This window comes from Poromitra crassiceps, assembly GCF_964638095.1.
Source record: "Poromitra crassiceps genome assembly, chromosome: 29".
In the NCBI taxonomy this organism is placed as follows: Eukaryota; Metazoa; Chordata; class Actinopteri; order Beryciformes; family Melamphaidae; genus Poromitra; species Poromitra crassiceps.
In genome coordinates this window covers 5,211,199-5,227,789 of record NC_139641.1, presented here as the reverse complement: position 1 = coordinate 5,227,789, position 16,591 = coordinate 5,211,199, and the positions used below count along the sequence as shown (strand labels likewise).

General features: G+C 44.9%; 1 protein-coding gene across 1 annotated transcript in view; it reads left to right on the top strand.

Annotated features, from left to right (window-relative positions):
- The window catches only part of LOC310800008 (uncharacterized protein), a gene marked incomplete at both ends in the record, with an annotated part of 114,068 nt that overhangs the window by 10,296 nt on the left and 87,181 nt on the right, over positions 1-16,591 (top strand). The window contains 6 exon segments of the mRNA XM_083662608.1: positions 6,260-6,276; positions 7,231-7,331; positions 9,723-9,832; positions 9,834-10,239; positions 14,943-15,563; positions 15,740-16,300. Of these exon segments, the coding sequence (XP_083518734.1) occupies positions 6,260-6,276; positions 7,231-7,331; positions 9,723-9,832; positions 9,834-10,239; positions 14,943-15,563; positions 15,740-16,300 (1,816 nt within the window).

Here is a 16,591-nt window from a genome sequence, read left to right as displayed (position 1 = left end):
TTCAGCAAAGTTAGAATTTAGCTGATAGCCCAGCCCAGGCAGACACGATCGGGGATTTAACCACCGCAGTAAACGCACATCTGAGCAGACGTCTTGTGTTCTGCTCTAGAACCCCCAAACCTGTAGTTTAGAGCCGCAGCACCGTCTTTTGGTGAGTCAGCCATGTTTTACCCCACTTGCGCGCCAGCCGTTTCACATTTTGTGGGCGTGCCCAGACATGCTGACTGTCTATGACGAGACGTGGCCTCAACCTATACGGTATCTAATCATATCCGGCTCTCTGCGTGCATTGTTGCATCATTTAAAATGCAGCGCCACACAAATAAGAAGGTCCGTGGTTAGTCAATTCATAATGCTTGTCACACATTTTGTTTCGGTCTTAGCTAGGGGGCGGTCCTTAACCACTTTTCAAGAGCCATAGATATCTGGCTACTGTGAGACTAGATCTTATACAACAGTTAGCCTTTGTTCATACCATACGTACGCCAACCATACACCAAAGCCACGCTGAAGCTGAGCTCACGCTTAACCAGTCACACAAGAATCACTCTCTTTTCCACAACTTCCATTGACTTCATACCTGGCGGCTTCACGCTTGGAAAATAGGACTGAATCCTGAACTAACGCTTCTGCGCGGCTTGAGTTACCACGTAGAGACGTGCAGAAGATCGTCACCTGACCAGCGTCTATGACAGAAGTTGGTCACAGGGGGGCGCTGGACTGAAAAGCTGCCCACTGCTCCTGGCTGCCCCCCGGAGGAAGGGCAATGCCATGTCGGGGTCAAAACAAGCAGAGACTGGCTACCGTCAGCATGAGAGTGTGTGTGTGTGTGTGTGTGTGTGTGTGTGTGTGTGTGTGTGTGTGTGTGGCCCTGCATGCATGTGTTGTAACGGGTGTCGTGTGACAATAGTGACAGTCTGCATGTGTGGGAACGCCCACAAAATGTTAAACGGCTGGCGCGCCAGTGGGGTAAAACCGCCCATATATCTCATGGGCTGACTCACCAAAAGACGGTGCTGCGGCTCTAAACTACAGGTTTGGGGGTTCTAGAGCAGAACACAAGACGTCTGCTCAGATGTGCGTTTACTGCGGTGGTTAAATCCCTGATCGTGTCTGCCTGGGCTGGGCTATCAGCTAAATTCTAACATTGGTGAATGGATAGAACAGGGGTTTTTACCCCACCCTGACCACGCCCCCAGCCAGGCTGAGCCAGCTAAACCAGCGTCTATGACGAGACGTGGCCTCAACCTATAAAGACAGCTCAGGGTTGTCCATCCGGTTCTTCTTTTATACTATATCACATACAGTACTTCACAGCTGGTATATGTAGCCTTGATGGGTTGTGTTCACAGTGTTTTTCTGTGTGCAGTGATTTGGATACATTTGACCTTAATTATGAACGTTAAACGGAAATAGTCGAGGTCGTGCCGTCTTCGGGCGGTCTTCGGTCGTGTCGATAGCCAGTACAGCTCGTGTGATAATATCCCACAGCAATATTAAGCAATATTATTGCTTAAGTAGCGTGACTCCACACACAGCTTTAGGAGATTAGTGGCCACAGCAGGAACTGAACCCCCAAACCCTGACAGTGTTCCCAGCCTTCTCTGCCCACTGAGCTGCACAGCTCCACATGGTGAGACCACAGCATGTGACACTATAACATTTAACATGTGGGTCACAGACTTCTCTTCACAAGTCTGTTTTTGTCCCCTTCCGTGACAGAGATACTGGCACAGACATCTTAAGAGTGATCAATAACTGCCGTAGGCTTCAGTTCCATCTGAAGTAGGAGTAATATTATTAACCTCCTTACAAACCACAAAACTGCCTCGGAGGGGAGCTTAGTGCACGATAGAACAGGAAAAGTGACATCCGAATGCTCCTCGAGACATTTTCATTAAGAAGTGATGCCAAAGGTTCTGACAAATACAGGTTGAATTTTCTGTACTGTGCCTTGTTCATACTGTCAGGTGAAACGCAAGCATCTGTCATCCGGTTACTTTCCTTTTTAAAACTGTTAATTGCCATGTGTCATGTATTAGCGTTGACGCACCCTGCTTTACATTTTACAGCCCTGGTGTTGTGTATGTTATTATGCAGCCAGTGTTGTGTATGTTATTATGCAGCCAGTGGCTGGTTTTCACCAGCTGCAACCCCACAGCACTTCCTTTTTCTCAGCTTCTTCTTCTTCTGTGTTTTATGACGGTTGGCATCCTTAAATGTTGCATTACCGCCACCTACTGATTAGTATCGGGCTGCCACCAACGATTATTTTCATAATCGATGAATCCGTCGATTATTTTCTCGATTAATCGATTAGTTGTTTGTTCTGTAAAATGTCAGAAAATGGTAGCAAATGATGATCAGTGTTTCTCAAAGTCCAAGACGACGCCCTCAAGTGTCTTGTTTTGTCCACAACTCAAAGATAATATCAGTTTACTGTCATAGAGAGGAGTAAAGAAACCAGAAAATATTCACATTTACGGACCAAAAAAAAATCTTTAAACGTTTTGGTCAGAGTGAAATGTTATGCGATCTCTCCTGTTTCTAAATATATCTGAACCGTTTGGTTTGACTAACTAAAACCATTTCATAAGCATTTTCCTAAATGTCTATGGGAGAATAAATGGCAGATGAACATCTCTGGTACAGTGCTGAAGCAGGAAGTGACGTTTCACTTTGGCTCATGCTTAATGTTACTGTTGAAGCTTATTGGCTGTGTGTGTACTGCAGTCAGTATCATAGATCTGGAGAGTTTCATGATACAGTACCATAGTGTTGAGATAAAGAGGAGGTGCCATGTTGCGGGCCCCAATGCAAGTGCTTATGGCCCATTTCCACCGCTGGTATCAGCGCGGCCCCGCCCAGCTCGTCTCGCTTTTTTGTCTCATTCCACCGATCAAAAACGTGGACAGCCCGGGTTGAGTCGGGATTGAGTCGTGCTGCTTTTGGTCCCTGCTCTGTTGAGGTTCCAGGGCTGTGGACCCGGTTGACCCAGCTTTAACATGACGGTGGCTTTCAATTGTTTTGAGAGAGAAAAAGTCCGCTCCTCGGGAAGCCCTTTGTAGTTGGCTCCGCTAGGCCGCAGGCGGGGGTTTAGCGAAGCCGCGGTCTTGCCTGGTGAGTTGCCGCTGGGGTTCTCCCCGTAGCGCCTTCCCCCCGTGCAGTGCATGCATGTGAGTTTGAGTAACAACAAAGTGATATCCATTCTCCTAGCTGATTGTCACATTTGCCCATGTACACTGTAGGTCATTTAGAGGCACCAGTATTTCATAATCAGTTTAAAAGTTCCGTGTATGGATTTAATTTGAACGTTATACGTTATAGCCTACTTGGGCTATGGGCGGAGGGCAGATATGCGGTCGCTATGACGACCAGGTGTGGGCAGAGGCGAGTAAACTTGCTATGGAAACAGAGTGTATATCAAGTAGAGACGAGTAAGAGCAGGTCGAGTAGAGCTGTACTGTGCTGTTATATGTGGTGGGAATGAGATGCTGGAGTACCAGAAGTAGCACTTCCAGATCCTACTTGTGAAAGGCAAGGGGATTTTTGTATGTGGATTTCAGTTAAATACATGAAATGAGGTCTGTGGTTTGTGGTTAACACATTTTCAGATTTTCACAAAACACTTCCAAAGTAATAAAAGTGGTCCTCTCTTGTTGTGAAGATGCCCTAGCTGGACACAAACTTAAAGGGATACACCACTTTTTTGGAAGTTTAGCTCATTTGCCACATCCCCCCAACATAATCAAGATACACCATGCCTTACCGGCATGGATTAATATTTCACCGTGTGGTGAGTACCCGAAGCACAACATGTATTTTGGCGCCGTGAGATGTGTGTTTTGGCAGAGTTTTAACAGCTGTACCATTATCCTCCATTCTATGGCGATAATTACTAACTTCATGACTGTAGCTCACTGTAAACTGAGCGGACAGTGCCGGTAAGGCATGGTGTATCTTGGTTATGTGGGGGCGATGTGGCAAATGAGCTAAACTTCCAAAAAAGTGGTGTATCCCTTTAACTGTTTCATAAACTTGTGTTAACCACAGACCTTATTTCATTGCATTTAGCCAAAGTTCCCATACAAAAATCCCATTGCCTTTTCCCCCCTATGAACCAGCAGTGCAGGGACTTCCTACAACAATACGTCATCCCTTCGGTCCTCTAGTACCTGCATATACGGTAGTTATGCCTCTGATGACGCAGCCTATAGAGTCATACAATCAAGGTCTTGTCATAGACGCTGGGGTAGCAGGCTGTGGGCGTGGTCAGGGTGGGGTAAATCCCCCTGTTCTCCCCATTTAGCAGTGTTTCCCATACATAAAGGAATTTGTGGCGGGCCGCCACAAAAGGATTTCTTTTTTTTTACAGTGCACCTGAACGCAACATGCAAAATACCCGCTGAATAAGTGTCCAATAAATGTTCATGTCATCCTGGCCAATACTTCTGTTATAGCATTTCAGTCTGGAATATGGAATATCTTTCAATAATCTATGATTTAGCTGCTAAATTGTCAAATACCGCCACCTGCTCGCTACCCAGGCACTTATGTATGTACTTAACCTAACTAACTTAACCTAACTAACTATCCGGTGTGCACAACATTGTCAGCCTAAACTCCGGCTGACACCCCAAAAACCTACAATCCGCTACAGAAAAATGTATATTGTTTGTTTATTAACTGGCCCCTCGCCTTCTATCATTTCACGAAAGTGGCAAAGCAAGTTAGAGTATCCCTGACCTATGGGGAGAAATTTAGTTTGTTATTGTAAACCCACAGCACAGTAATGATGACATGTTCTTCATAGATCTAGCCTTTTCATTTTGCTCTTAAGCTTTCTCAAAGTACACCAAATTCATGCATTTTACTTTAAAATGTTTTTAAAAAATCTCGCGGGGGGTCTGCGGTCCCCCACCACAAATACTCTAAATCCTGTGGGAAACACTGTATTTAGCTGTTAGTTGTTGTTAGCCCAGCCCAGGCAGACAGGATTGGTGATTCAACCACCCCCAGTACATGCACATCTGAACAGACGTCTATGTACCTGCTCTAGAATCCCCAATCCTGTAATGTAGAGCCGCAGCACCGTCCTTTGGTGAGTCAGCCCATATGGGGGGGGGTTTTACCCCACTTGCACGCCAGCCGTAGTAACATTTTGTGGGTATTCCCACACAGACCCACTGTAATCTATGGCCACTTTGTTGAGTTGTGTTGTGGCTCCACTTGGACATTTGTCTTCCAATGTCTCCAAGGATAATGGATTACGACCTGTCCCCTCTAGCTCTGTTTGAATGGAGGAATCCAATCACTCTTTAAATGTCTCAGGCCCAATTCCAATCCGCCCCCTAAAGACTCAAGCCCTGAACCCTCAGTCCCTCTAATGGCCGCCATCTGAAAGTGGTTGAGTCATCAAGTGTGGAAGGGATCCACATTGGATAAATAGAAGGATTGGGACAGCAGAGCCCTTTGCACTTGACAAGATGATGTTGACTCTGGCAGGTTTGGGGCTCGCTATATATTGTTTATTGTCAAGACGCCTAAAGTGTTTGAGGGATAGACTCCCTGATGAGTCTGTTCTCATCCAGGCTCTGGCTCTACAGAGTGGACAACAGGTACTTTAAAAATAAATAATAATAATAATAATAATAATAATAATAATAATAATAATAATAATAATAATAATAAATAATAATAAATGTAGCCTACTGCTAAATCTGCAATTGATAACTGTAATTATAATTAAAATAAGCGTAATAATGACATGTCACCCAACATTATACACAATGTCAATACTGTACAACACTGTACAGTATTGACATTGGCTTTAGCTCAGGAGGTAGAGCGGGTCGGCCAATGACGCAAGGGTTGGCGGTTCGATCCCCGCTCCCTCCCAGCTGCTGTCGTTGTGTCCTTGGGCAAGACACTTAACCCTCCTTGCTCCCGATGGTGTGTAGGCACCCTGCGTGGCAGCCTGCCGCCATCGGTGTATGAATGGGTGAATGTAGACTATCTACTGATTGTAAAGCGCTTTGGATAAAAGCGCTATATAAATGCAGGCCATTTACCATTTACCATTTACAACACAGATTCGGTAAAACTATTTCTCATTCATCAAAAAAGTTGTGGATTGCAATTGTAATAGAAATGATCGATGATTATTCTAGGATTGTGTAATATAACTACTTGCATTCCTCTGATATATTTTTGTCTAATCTGAAATCCCTATTAATGTAATGTTTCATTGTCAATTTAGGCATTCCAGCGCACCCAGTACACGTGGCTAAACACCCGTGTACCAGTCCTTTTAATGGTCTCCTCGTTCGTTTCGCGCGTATTCTTTTCTTTCTTTTTTTTTAACAGATATTTGCGGCCTTCCCCGGTAACCCCGTTTTTTACGTCACAACGCTATGCATTGTGGGCAATTCCTTTTCCGTAAGTGGCCACAGCTGCCACAGGTGACACAAATTAGACCATGGACCCCCCCCCATCTGATAAGATTTTGTCCCAGGGGTCCCCATCTGATAAGATTTTCTGCTTTTAGATGTTTTATTACACAACGTGTATGAAACCCATAAGCAAAATAGTCATGCATTCTTTCAGTTTGTTACTTATGGATGGAATTATAGTGAAAATAAATGATCCCCCTTTTTGCTGGGGACACCCTGAAACCCCCTCAAGGACCAGTGGGGGTCCCCAGACCCCCCACATTGAGAACCACTGCTATAGAGAGTGACATAAAAACCACATGAATACAACAGAAATACCATTGTTCATTCAGAATCAGGGTAGACGTTTACACTGCAAGCATTATAGTGCTCAATTCGGATTTATTGCTCGGATACGATTTTCTCTTTGTTTGGTTTGCTGTTTACATTATTTCATTTTGAAACGTGGTCCAATATCAAATTTCCGGTGTGAACTGACCCGCAAAACCACAATAACAAAGAGGTCACGCCCTGTCAGCAAGCTGTCACACCCAAGTAAACATGGAAGTCAGCGTTACGTTTCATTGAGAAGTTGAGTGCAGAGTCTGTTAAACTACACAAAAATGAACAAGAAGTAGACAAGAACTACTTGTCTCATTATGCAAATATGAATGTAGTTGAACTACCAGCAAGCTAATGCAAAATGTAGTTCAACTATGTAGTTCAACTACATGTAGTGCACTACTCCCCTATATGTCTTTGTTCTCTGTGTTCATATTGGAGCCTCTCTGTGTTGTAGGGAGAAACGTCAGAGCCATTCCAGCATGGAGGGGAGGCGGGGTCTTCTCTGCAGCCTCATCATAGCAGCATGTTTCTATGGCAACGCTGCTCAGACGACAGGTGGGTCTGATTACCTAGTTATGACTTCACTTCCTGCATTATATGAGCTCACAACATCTGTATAACCAATCTAACTCTATAGTGGATTCACAGAAATGCACATTACGTGCACACATGCATGCACAAAACACATGTACATGCCTGCAGAAACACACACACACACCTGTTCACACACACACACACACACACACACACACACACACACACACCTGTTCACACACACACACACACACACACACACACACACACACCTGTTCACACACACACACACACACACACACACACATGCATACTGGGCATTACAGAACAGATCCGAGGGGTGAGTTGTGAAGTTCATTACGAGCACCTAAAGAGCACCGTTACTAACCCTGCACTGAAATGTGTTTCTTTGCTGCTGGTCACATGCAAAATGATGCATTAACTGGTTCACAATATAACACACAATAAGGGGCATTATGGCTGTTATGATCACCAGGCGTTGAAGGTAGGTAAATGTTGCAAGTCGTCAGTGACGAAGAAAGGCAAAAAGGATGTTGGCGGCTGATTCGTTCCAGCAAACAAACCTCCATCGTGAATAGGGTTGATCGGCCGCCTGTGTACCACTGGATGCACTCTCGACGCCGTCTGAGCAAAATGAACACCAGGTGTACGCCCACCACTTTTATTTTGACTATCGTTCTCACGCTTTTGCACCCTTGTCACGCTTCCAAGAACCACCCTGGAGGTAAGTGCTTCCAAACGCTGTCCATGACCCACAACAAGATAGATAGATAGATAGATAGATAGAGTACTTTATTCATCCCCGAGGGGAAATTCTGGCGTTACAGCAGCATTAGCATCAATGACAGTGACAAGAGCATCAATGACAAGAGCATCAATGACATTAAACAATTAAACAATAAAAAAGTTACACAAATAAAAAAAGTTACACAACTAAGGTAAGGTGCAGAAACAGCAGTATTAAGATATTGCAATAAGAAAAGAAACAAACCAATACGCGAAAATATACAATATACAATATATACCACTTTACTAATACCGCCTTTACATCTTACATTTCTCAGAAACTGTAGGTAAATTAAATTAAATCAACTAAATACTCCTAAATAGTATTGAATAATACTATTATTTATATTTCTATTATTTCTAAAACTAAACTAAAGCTGTACAGTTTGTTATTTATATAATGATTGATATGACTATACATACTATACATAGTGAGTGTGCAATGTGGGCATGTGCACAGTGCATGTGCACAGCTGCTCTCCCCCCCTCATCCTCCCCAGCCTGCAAACAACACGTGGAACTCATCACTTGTAGTTTTAGGGGCCCTTTACACGAGGACAGTTTCTGTAAGAAACGACACAATAGCGTTTCCTTCACACCTTTTCCTTCACACCGTCTCCCTGTTTACATGAGCGCTGTTGAATTTTTAAAAACGCCGTAATGTACATGCCAGGTCGCTAGGTGGCACTGTGATCACCTTATTCTTTGCCCATACAAGGACGCCTCTGCATGACGTCATTTCGTAATCGTCTTTCCGGTTTTAAACGCGGAAGTATAGTACGCCTACCGCATTCAATTTAGACTTGCCAAAAAGCTTTTTTCAAGCTAAAAAAACAAAAAAACAAAACTGTTTTAAAGTTTTAATATTTGTCAGGTGAGAATGTAACATACAGTATAATATGTGACCAGTTTATCAGAATAACGCCTATTGGAAATCTTTAACGAGCAGCGAGGACCGGGAGCGCTGAGTGTGCTATCTGTCAAACCCTACTGTAGTTAGGCTACTGGCAGTGAGAAAACACTGTTGACGTGCTTTTGTAACTAACGTTAAATGCCGACCGGGTACAGCCATCGGCTCCTCGCAGCAGTAACATTATGAACATGTAACTGAAGTTGGCCGCAGTGTAGCTTAATTCTGAATGTTGCCAAACTTCATTCATACTGATGTTTTATTTCGAAAATGGTTGCCAACTCGCGCACGGCTATGGCGTAATCGCGTGTGTCGCGTGTGCAGGCACGTCAGAGTTTCTGAAATGTGCCGTCTTCAAGCGATTACATGGAGCCCTCAGCGGTAAGCGTCTCAAAGAATTCCACTCTGGAGGGTGGTTTCAAAATGTGTCGTTTCCTAAGCCCAAATTCGCCGTCGCCGTCTAAAAGGGAGGCACTAACGATACAATAATTCCCCGTCACCATAGGAAACCATCCTCGTGTAAAGTGCCCCTTAGATCATGCTGACACTTGCACCCCCTGTCACACTTCCAAGAACTAAGACCCACTCTGAGGGTAAGTTTTGTATAGCTGCACCCTGCAGCTCTCCTCCATCTGAAAAAAACCTGTCCGTGACCTGACGACCCGGCTGCTCTCCCCTCCCTCCCTCCCTCCCAGTCTGCACTGAAGAGGCGGTGGCCGACATCGTCTTCTTGGTGGACGGCTCGTGGAGCATCGGCAAGGAGAACTTTGTGCAGATCCGTCGGTTTCTGCACACGCTGGTCAACAGCTTTCGACATTGGGCCCGACCAGGTCCGCATCGGCCTGGTCCAGTACAGCACCACGGCGCGCAGCGAGTTCCTGCTCAACACCTTCCGGACGAAGGAAGACATCCTGCAGTACATCGGCCACCTGCCCTACATGGGCGGCGGCACTCAGACAGGGTTGGGCTTGGACTTCATGCTGACCGAGCACTTTGTGGAAGGAGCCGGAAGCAGGGCCGGCACGGTGCCCCAGATCGCCGTGGTGATCACCGACGGGAAGTCTCAGGACAACGTGGAGCCTCACGCCCAGCGGCTGAAGAGCAGGGGGATCATTTTGTACGCAATCGGCATCAAAGAGGCCGACGAAGAGCAGCTGAGGGAGATAGCGAACGAGCCGTACGACCAGCACGTCTACAGCGTGTCAGACTCAGGTTCCGTCCATAGCCTTGACCATAAGCTTACTCTAACCCTAACCTCAGTGACCCCATGCCTCCAACCCAAACACCTCCGCGATAACGAGTTGGTGCTTTCGGTCCAATATGGTGGACAGTTTTTGGACTATGAAGTCTTGGACTAATGGGCCGTCGGAAACAGTCCCAACATCCCTAAATGCCTCGTACCATTGTTCAGAAGGATATGTAATGATACATAATAATGATAATGATACACAATAATGATACATTTGCAGTAGCACACAGCTTGTGGTGATTATGGCTTTTTAAAACATTACGTAGCCTAAAAAGATGGAATTGAATACGCATGCAAAGCTGCATTGCCTTAGTTTGCATCCATCCAGTTCCACACATTCACACTGGAAGCTGCCCAGTACAACCACACACTGCTACTGTTGCTGCCCAGTACAACCACACTGCTACTGTTGCTGCCCAGTACAACCACACCCTGCTATTGTTGCTGCCCAGTACAACCACACTCTGCTACTGTTGCTGCCCAGTACAACGACACTCTGCTACTGTTGCTGCCCAGTACAACCACACTGCTACTGTTGCTGCCCAGTACAACCACACTGCTACTGTTGCTGCCCAGTACAACCACCCTCTGCTACTGTTGCTGCCCAGTACAACCACTCTGCTACTGTGGGCCACTTAGCAGCTCCACAAGAGTAGTTGAGGATGGGGCCTTGTCCACGGATTCATTGAGGTCCCATCTTATTTGGATAGTCCATATTGATTAGGGATGTTCCTTTTGAAAAATTTCCATAATCGAAAATCGGGAAAATTAACGATCAATTATCGATTATCGATCATATTAACTCATTGAGTGCCAGCCACTTTTGGAGAACGGACGCTCCCAGTGCCAGAGTTTCAGAGCGTTTTCAGTGATTTCTCGAGGCCCACAGAATATTGTGTGATATTACTATGTAAACACCGAACACGCCCAAAGAACGATGAGAGTCTATTGTATTATCAGCAAAAAAAAGTTTATTGATATCATTTTCCGTTCTTTAGTTATCAGCCGGAGAAGATAGGTTGATTTCAGCAAAAACAGACGTTTCAGACTAGAAGCTGAGATAATCAGCCTTTTGTGAAATGAAACATTCCAAGCACATCACTGACTCTGAAGCTAATATTTTCTGATGTAGTGACACCTCAAAAATAATTTCCTTCAATAAAAGAGCGAAAACAAAGGAATTTTGTTTGGCAAAATAATATTTTTTAGCTGCAACCAGCAACGCTGGCCCCTGCTGCGCAGACCCTACACTTTCTTGCTGGTCTTGATTTACTGCTGGTGGGCATCAGATATTCTAGCTTGTGTTTGCCAACCAATCTGTCCATCGAGCCTGCTGTCTGGGTCTGTCTGGGTCGGTGTTGTATGCTGCCCTGCGTGCCCCACCCCCCTCGACTGCAAACCCCTCCTCCGTGGGTGTGGCTCTGGTGGCTCTGGTGGCTCTGTGCTGCGTTTGCTCTGCACTGAAAACCCAGCTTTTTCACAGCGTTCTGCGTGTATTTGTCACCGGCTCCCAGCGCTTCCAGTTGAGAATAATAACAACTCCACAACTAATCATGTGGATGGGGCTATCGCAGCGGACACGGAGGGGCTCAATTGTGGCAGCAGATTGGCTGCTGCAGGCACAGCTAACGTTATGCTTCATGCATATCGATGCATACCGATGCGGTTTCCGTGTCCCCACGGCTGCTTCTCTGTTTTTTTCCTCACCTTTCTCTAATCTGGAGAGCACTGTCGCCACCTAATGGGTCCGTAAAATAGCTTTTACACATTCAACATCCACCGTACTTTCACAGGAGATGCATCTGGCTTTGATCCACGTCCCACCGTCAAAAAACGCAATTGACGACAATCGTCGTCATTGGCACTCTACGTTAGTATTTGAATTGACGACGATTGTCGTCATTGGCACTCAATGAGTTAATAATACTTTTTTTTTTTTTTTACAAATAGAATGCCTATGGCAGAAAATACGAAAGACAACGTGTTCTCCTCAATGAACTCTTTATTTCAATGTGTCTCCTCTCCAACACTCTGCTGTCCCCGGCGCATGCCGGTGTGAATTCCCCATGTTTAAAACAGTTTTGTTGGCACAAAGGCCCGTGCCCAGCCAGAAAACTAGAGACTATATGAAGCTCCACCTCACGTTAGTCGGCTGTGCAATGGAGTGGGGCGAGGAGGAACGAATTCCACCCAAACCTAGTCCACAAAAAAAACTTTTTTTTTAATAATAACAAAATCGATAAGAATTCCACATGATCGATTCCATTCCTTAACTCATTGAATGCCATGGACGTCCTTCGACGTCCAATTAAATAGTGACGTAGAATGCCACGGACGTCCTTCGACGTCCAATGCGTTTTTTGACGGTGGGACGTCGATCAAAGCCTTCCGCAGCTCCTGTACAACTATAGTAGCTATTGGAGGTGTATAACCTATTTTACGGACTCATTAGGTGGCGACAGTGCTTGCTCGGTGCAGTCCAGATTAGAGACAGGTCCGAGAAACAGCCTAAAAGCCGTGGATCAAAGACAACCCGATGCATGCTCCCAGAGCCATTTGCTCTGTCGCGGGAGCTGACATTGGCTCCGAACAGGAGTCAATCCGCGCTCACAACTGAGCCCCTCTGTCCCTGTCTGTCTGTCTGTCTGTCTGTATAGTTTCTCCAACCGATTAGCAGCCAGGAAAGCAGCCCCTGACGCCAAACCATTCAGCAATCCGGGTTGGCTCTTCCCTGCTGTGGCGCTGAGAGCCGACAGCAGCACACAAACGCAGCACTCCGAAAATATAATGGTTGCGTGAGGCTGTGTGCAGTGTGGGGAGGAGTTTACGGGGGGAGGGGGGGAGGGGGGTGGTGCACGCAGGGCATCACACAACAACTACGTCACTACATCAGAAAATATTATCTTCAGACTCAGTGAATGTGCTTGAAATGCTGCATTTCACAAAAGGCGGATTATCTCAGCTAATAATTTGAAAAGCCTGAAAACGCTGAAAACAACCTATCTTCTCCGGCTCATAACTAAAGAACGGAAAATGGTATCAATAAACTTTTTTTTGCTGATGATACAATAGAGCCAGCTCGTTCTTGTGCGTGTTCGGTGTTTACATAGTAATATCACACAATATTCTGTGGGCCTCGAGAAATCACTGAAAACGCTCTGAAAACTCTGGCACTGGGAGCATCCGTTCTCCAAAAGTGGCTGGCACTGAATGAGTTAACGATCATTTATCGATTTTCGATAACTGATGAACATCCCTACTATGCATGACAGAATTATTTACTTGACTCCTGACTATAAAGGAAATGAACTGAACATACTCATTTAACATGAATCTTTTTTCTTTTTCTTTTTTCTGTTAGAGAGTCTCATTTCCTATGAGCCTCCAAAACCATTTGAAAAGTGAAAATCAATTACATATATCCAGGAGTACAACTTGATAATCATTTTACCCCCAACAAAGATGCTGATCAGGGGTACTCAATTAAAATTCATAGAGGTGCAGTTAGAGTTAAAATTTCCTCAAGCAAAGGTCCGGAACATTGTAACGTAGCTTGCGTTATGATTCAGTGCCATTGAACTTAGGCTACTTCAATGATTGCTGTAGCCTAATGGTACAATGTCTGTATGTAGTCAACGACTGACTGTTAAATCAAAATAAACATCAACAACGTTTATTTACAGTTTTCATATTTAACTGGATGAATTATAAATAACTAGCCTACACTAATAATATATACATGTTCTTTTCTCATTTCAACTAAAATAATGGCTGCATTTAAAAATAACATAGGCCTACAACAGAGTGCTTTGGAAAAATGTGCATCTTAAAAGTGCTTTAATTTGCGATTTTTTATTTTTATTTTATTTTATTAACTCCATTTCACATTTTAACACTCAGCCAACAAACGTCCTTTTGTTTTGAGAGAAGTGAGCTCCCTATCTATCTATCTATCTATCTGTCTGTCTGTCTATTGATCATTCGCAATGCAAACTTCACATGCCGCTGGACAGTGAATCCTCAGTCTGGATTTGAGTGTGTGTTTTCTCATGTGTGGCGCTTTCATAGACAGGTCAGGATCACATCGCACTTCACATGAGACATACTGGTTTTGAACTGCCCGTGAGAACAATGAATGAACATCTAAGAGTCTGCCTGCTCCGGATTAAAACTAAATCTTTGTTTTTGCGCTCTACTCGTTTCTTTAGAGCACGCCATGTGAAATGACTTCTATCTCTCGCATTTCTCCGAGTCTCTAACCTCTCCTCCGTCCGTGTGTCACTGACACTCTCTCGCCTGCAGCACTGGGAAGTAACAGGCAGAATCGATTTGGATATTTGATTGGCTGAGTAGCATCACGTGTGATGATTTACAGCGCATGCATTGGTCTGTGAGCTTCCTGGCAGATAAACCAGTAGTACCGTAAAGGCTAGAAAAGCATGTGCCGGTTAAAATAGAAAAGCTTCGTGAAATGTAACAATTCGCAATGATTTGTAGGTTATAGGGCTCGGTCCGGATAGGACGGCGTCTGACTCCGGATGCGGACTGGAGTCCGGACTTTGAGGATCGCTGATGTAGACACTATGTTACAGCTAGATTGAGTAGTAGATAGCGCTAGAATGAATTGATACTTATAATTTTACCCGCGTTCTCTACTCTTTCACAGATTGCGAAACAGCCAAAGTTGCCGACATTGTGTTCATTGTTGATGAGTCTGAAAGCATCGGCACTCCCAACTTTCAGCTGGTGCGCAAATTTCTCTACAAGATTGTTGAGGGCCTAAACGTCAGTCCGAAGAGAGTCCGCGTGGGTATCGTCATGTACAACGACAGGCCCACAGGGCAGGTCTACCTCAACACCTTCAACGACAAGGACGACATCCTTCAGTTCATCAAAATCCTGCCTTACCATGGAGGCGGTACCAACACTGGAGCTGCTCTGAAGTTTGCTCGGGAGAAAGTCTTCATCAAGAAGAAAGGCAGCAGGGAAGGCCTGGGTGTTCAGCAGGTGGCGGTGGTGATCACAGACGGCGAATCCCAGGACAATGTGACCGAAGAGGCCTACAATCTCCGTCGAGCCGGTGTCACCGTTTACGCCGTCGGGGTCAAAGATGCCAAGAAGACTGAGCTGGTACAGATGGCATCTTATCCTTCCACGAAGCACGTCTTTATTGTGGACAGTTTCACCAAGTTGAAAACCATGCTGCAGAGCCTGCAGAAGATCCTGTGTCGTAACATCTTTCGCCAAGCGATCACAGTCAGTACAAGGAGAACAGAAATCAAACAAGGTTTGAGGCAGTTTTGTTGTGTTTTTTGTTTTACAGAGGCTTCTTTTTTGGCATTTGAAATTCAACAAAACCTATAATAAAAAAAAAGATAAAGACGTGTTTAAGGATAAGGTCAGGAGAGAATTGAATGTGTGGGTGGGAAATACCTTACTGTGGGCATTCTTGTTTCCTTCCAGGCTGTGTCCAGACAGATGAAGCAGACATCTTCTTCCTGATCGACTACTCGGAAAGATACCCTAAATATTTCAAAGACATAAAGACGTTCATCACGGAGTTTATCCACACCTTCCGTATTGGGCCGCAACATGTCCGGGTGGGGGTCGCAAAATACGCAGATTCACCAAACTTGGAGTTTGACCTGACCACCTACACAGATGCCAGCTCATTGGAGATGGCTGTGGGCAATATACAACTAGGAGGAGGAGGTGAGTCCAACACAGGAGCAGCGCTGTCATTCATGGGGCCCCACTTTGAGAGCGCAATGGCCACTCGAGGTCACAAAGTCCCTGAGTACCTGATTGTCATCACTGATGGGGAGTCCAAGGATAAGGTGAAGGCTGCTGCTGACAAACTGAGGTTGCAGGGTGTCACCATCTACGCCATTGGGGTGAAGGACGCAAATGAGACTCAGCTGCAAGAGATCGCCGGAAGCCCCCAGAAGACATTCTTTGTTAACGATTTTGATGCCCTGAAGCCCATCAAGGATGACATTATCACAGACATCTGTTCCCAAGATGGTAAGGGAAAGTAGATTGTTATTCTTTTAAAACGCATGTATTGCACATTCTATAGTTACTCACCAGTGAAAGAACTGTCTTGGTATGGATACAATGGATACTACTCAAATGAGCCATTTCTGAATAATTGATTCTAGATCTGAAAATCAATTGAGCAAAATCAGATAATTACATTATTACAATTGCTTAATATGTTTTGATGCATAGCATACATCTGTTTTAGGACTCAGAGCTAGAGATATCTACATCAGCAACAATAGTAACAATGATAGTAATAATAACCACAATAAT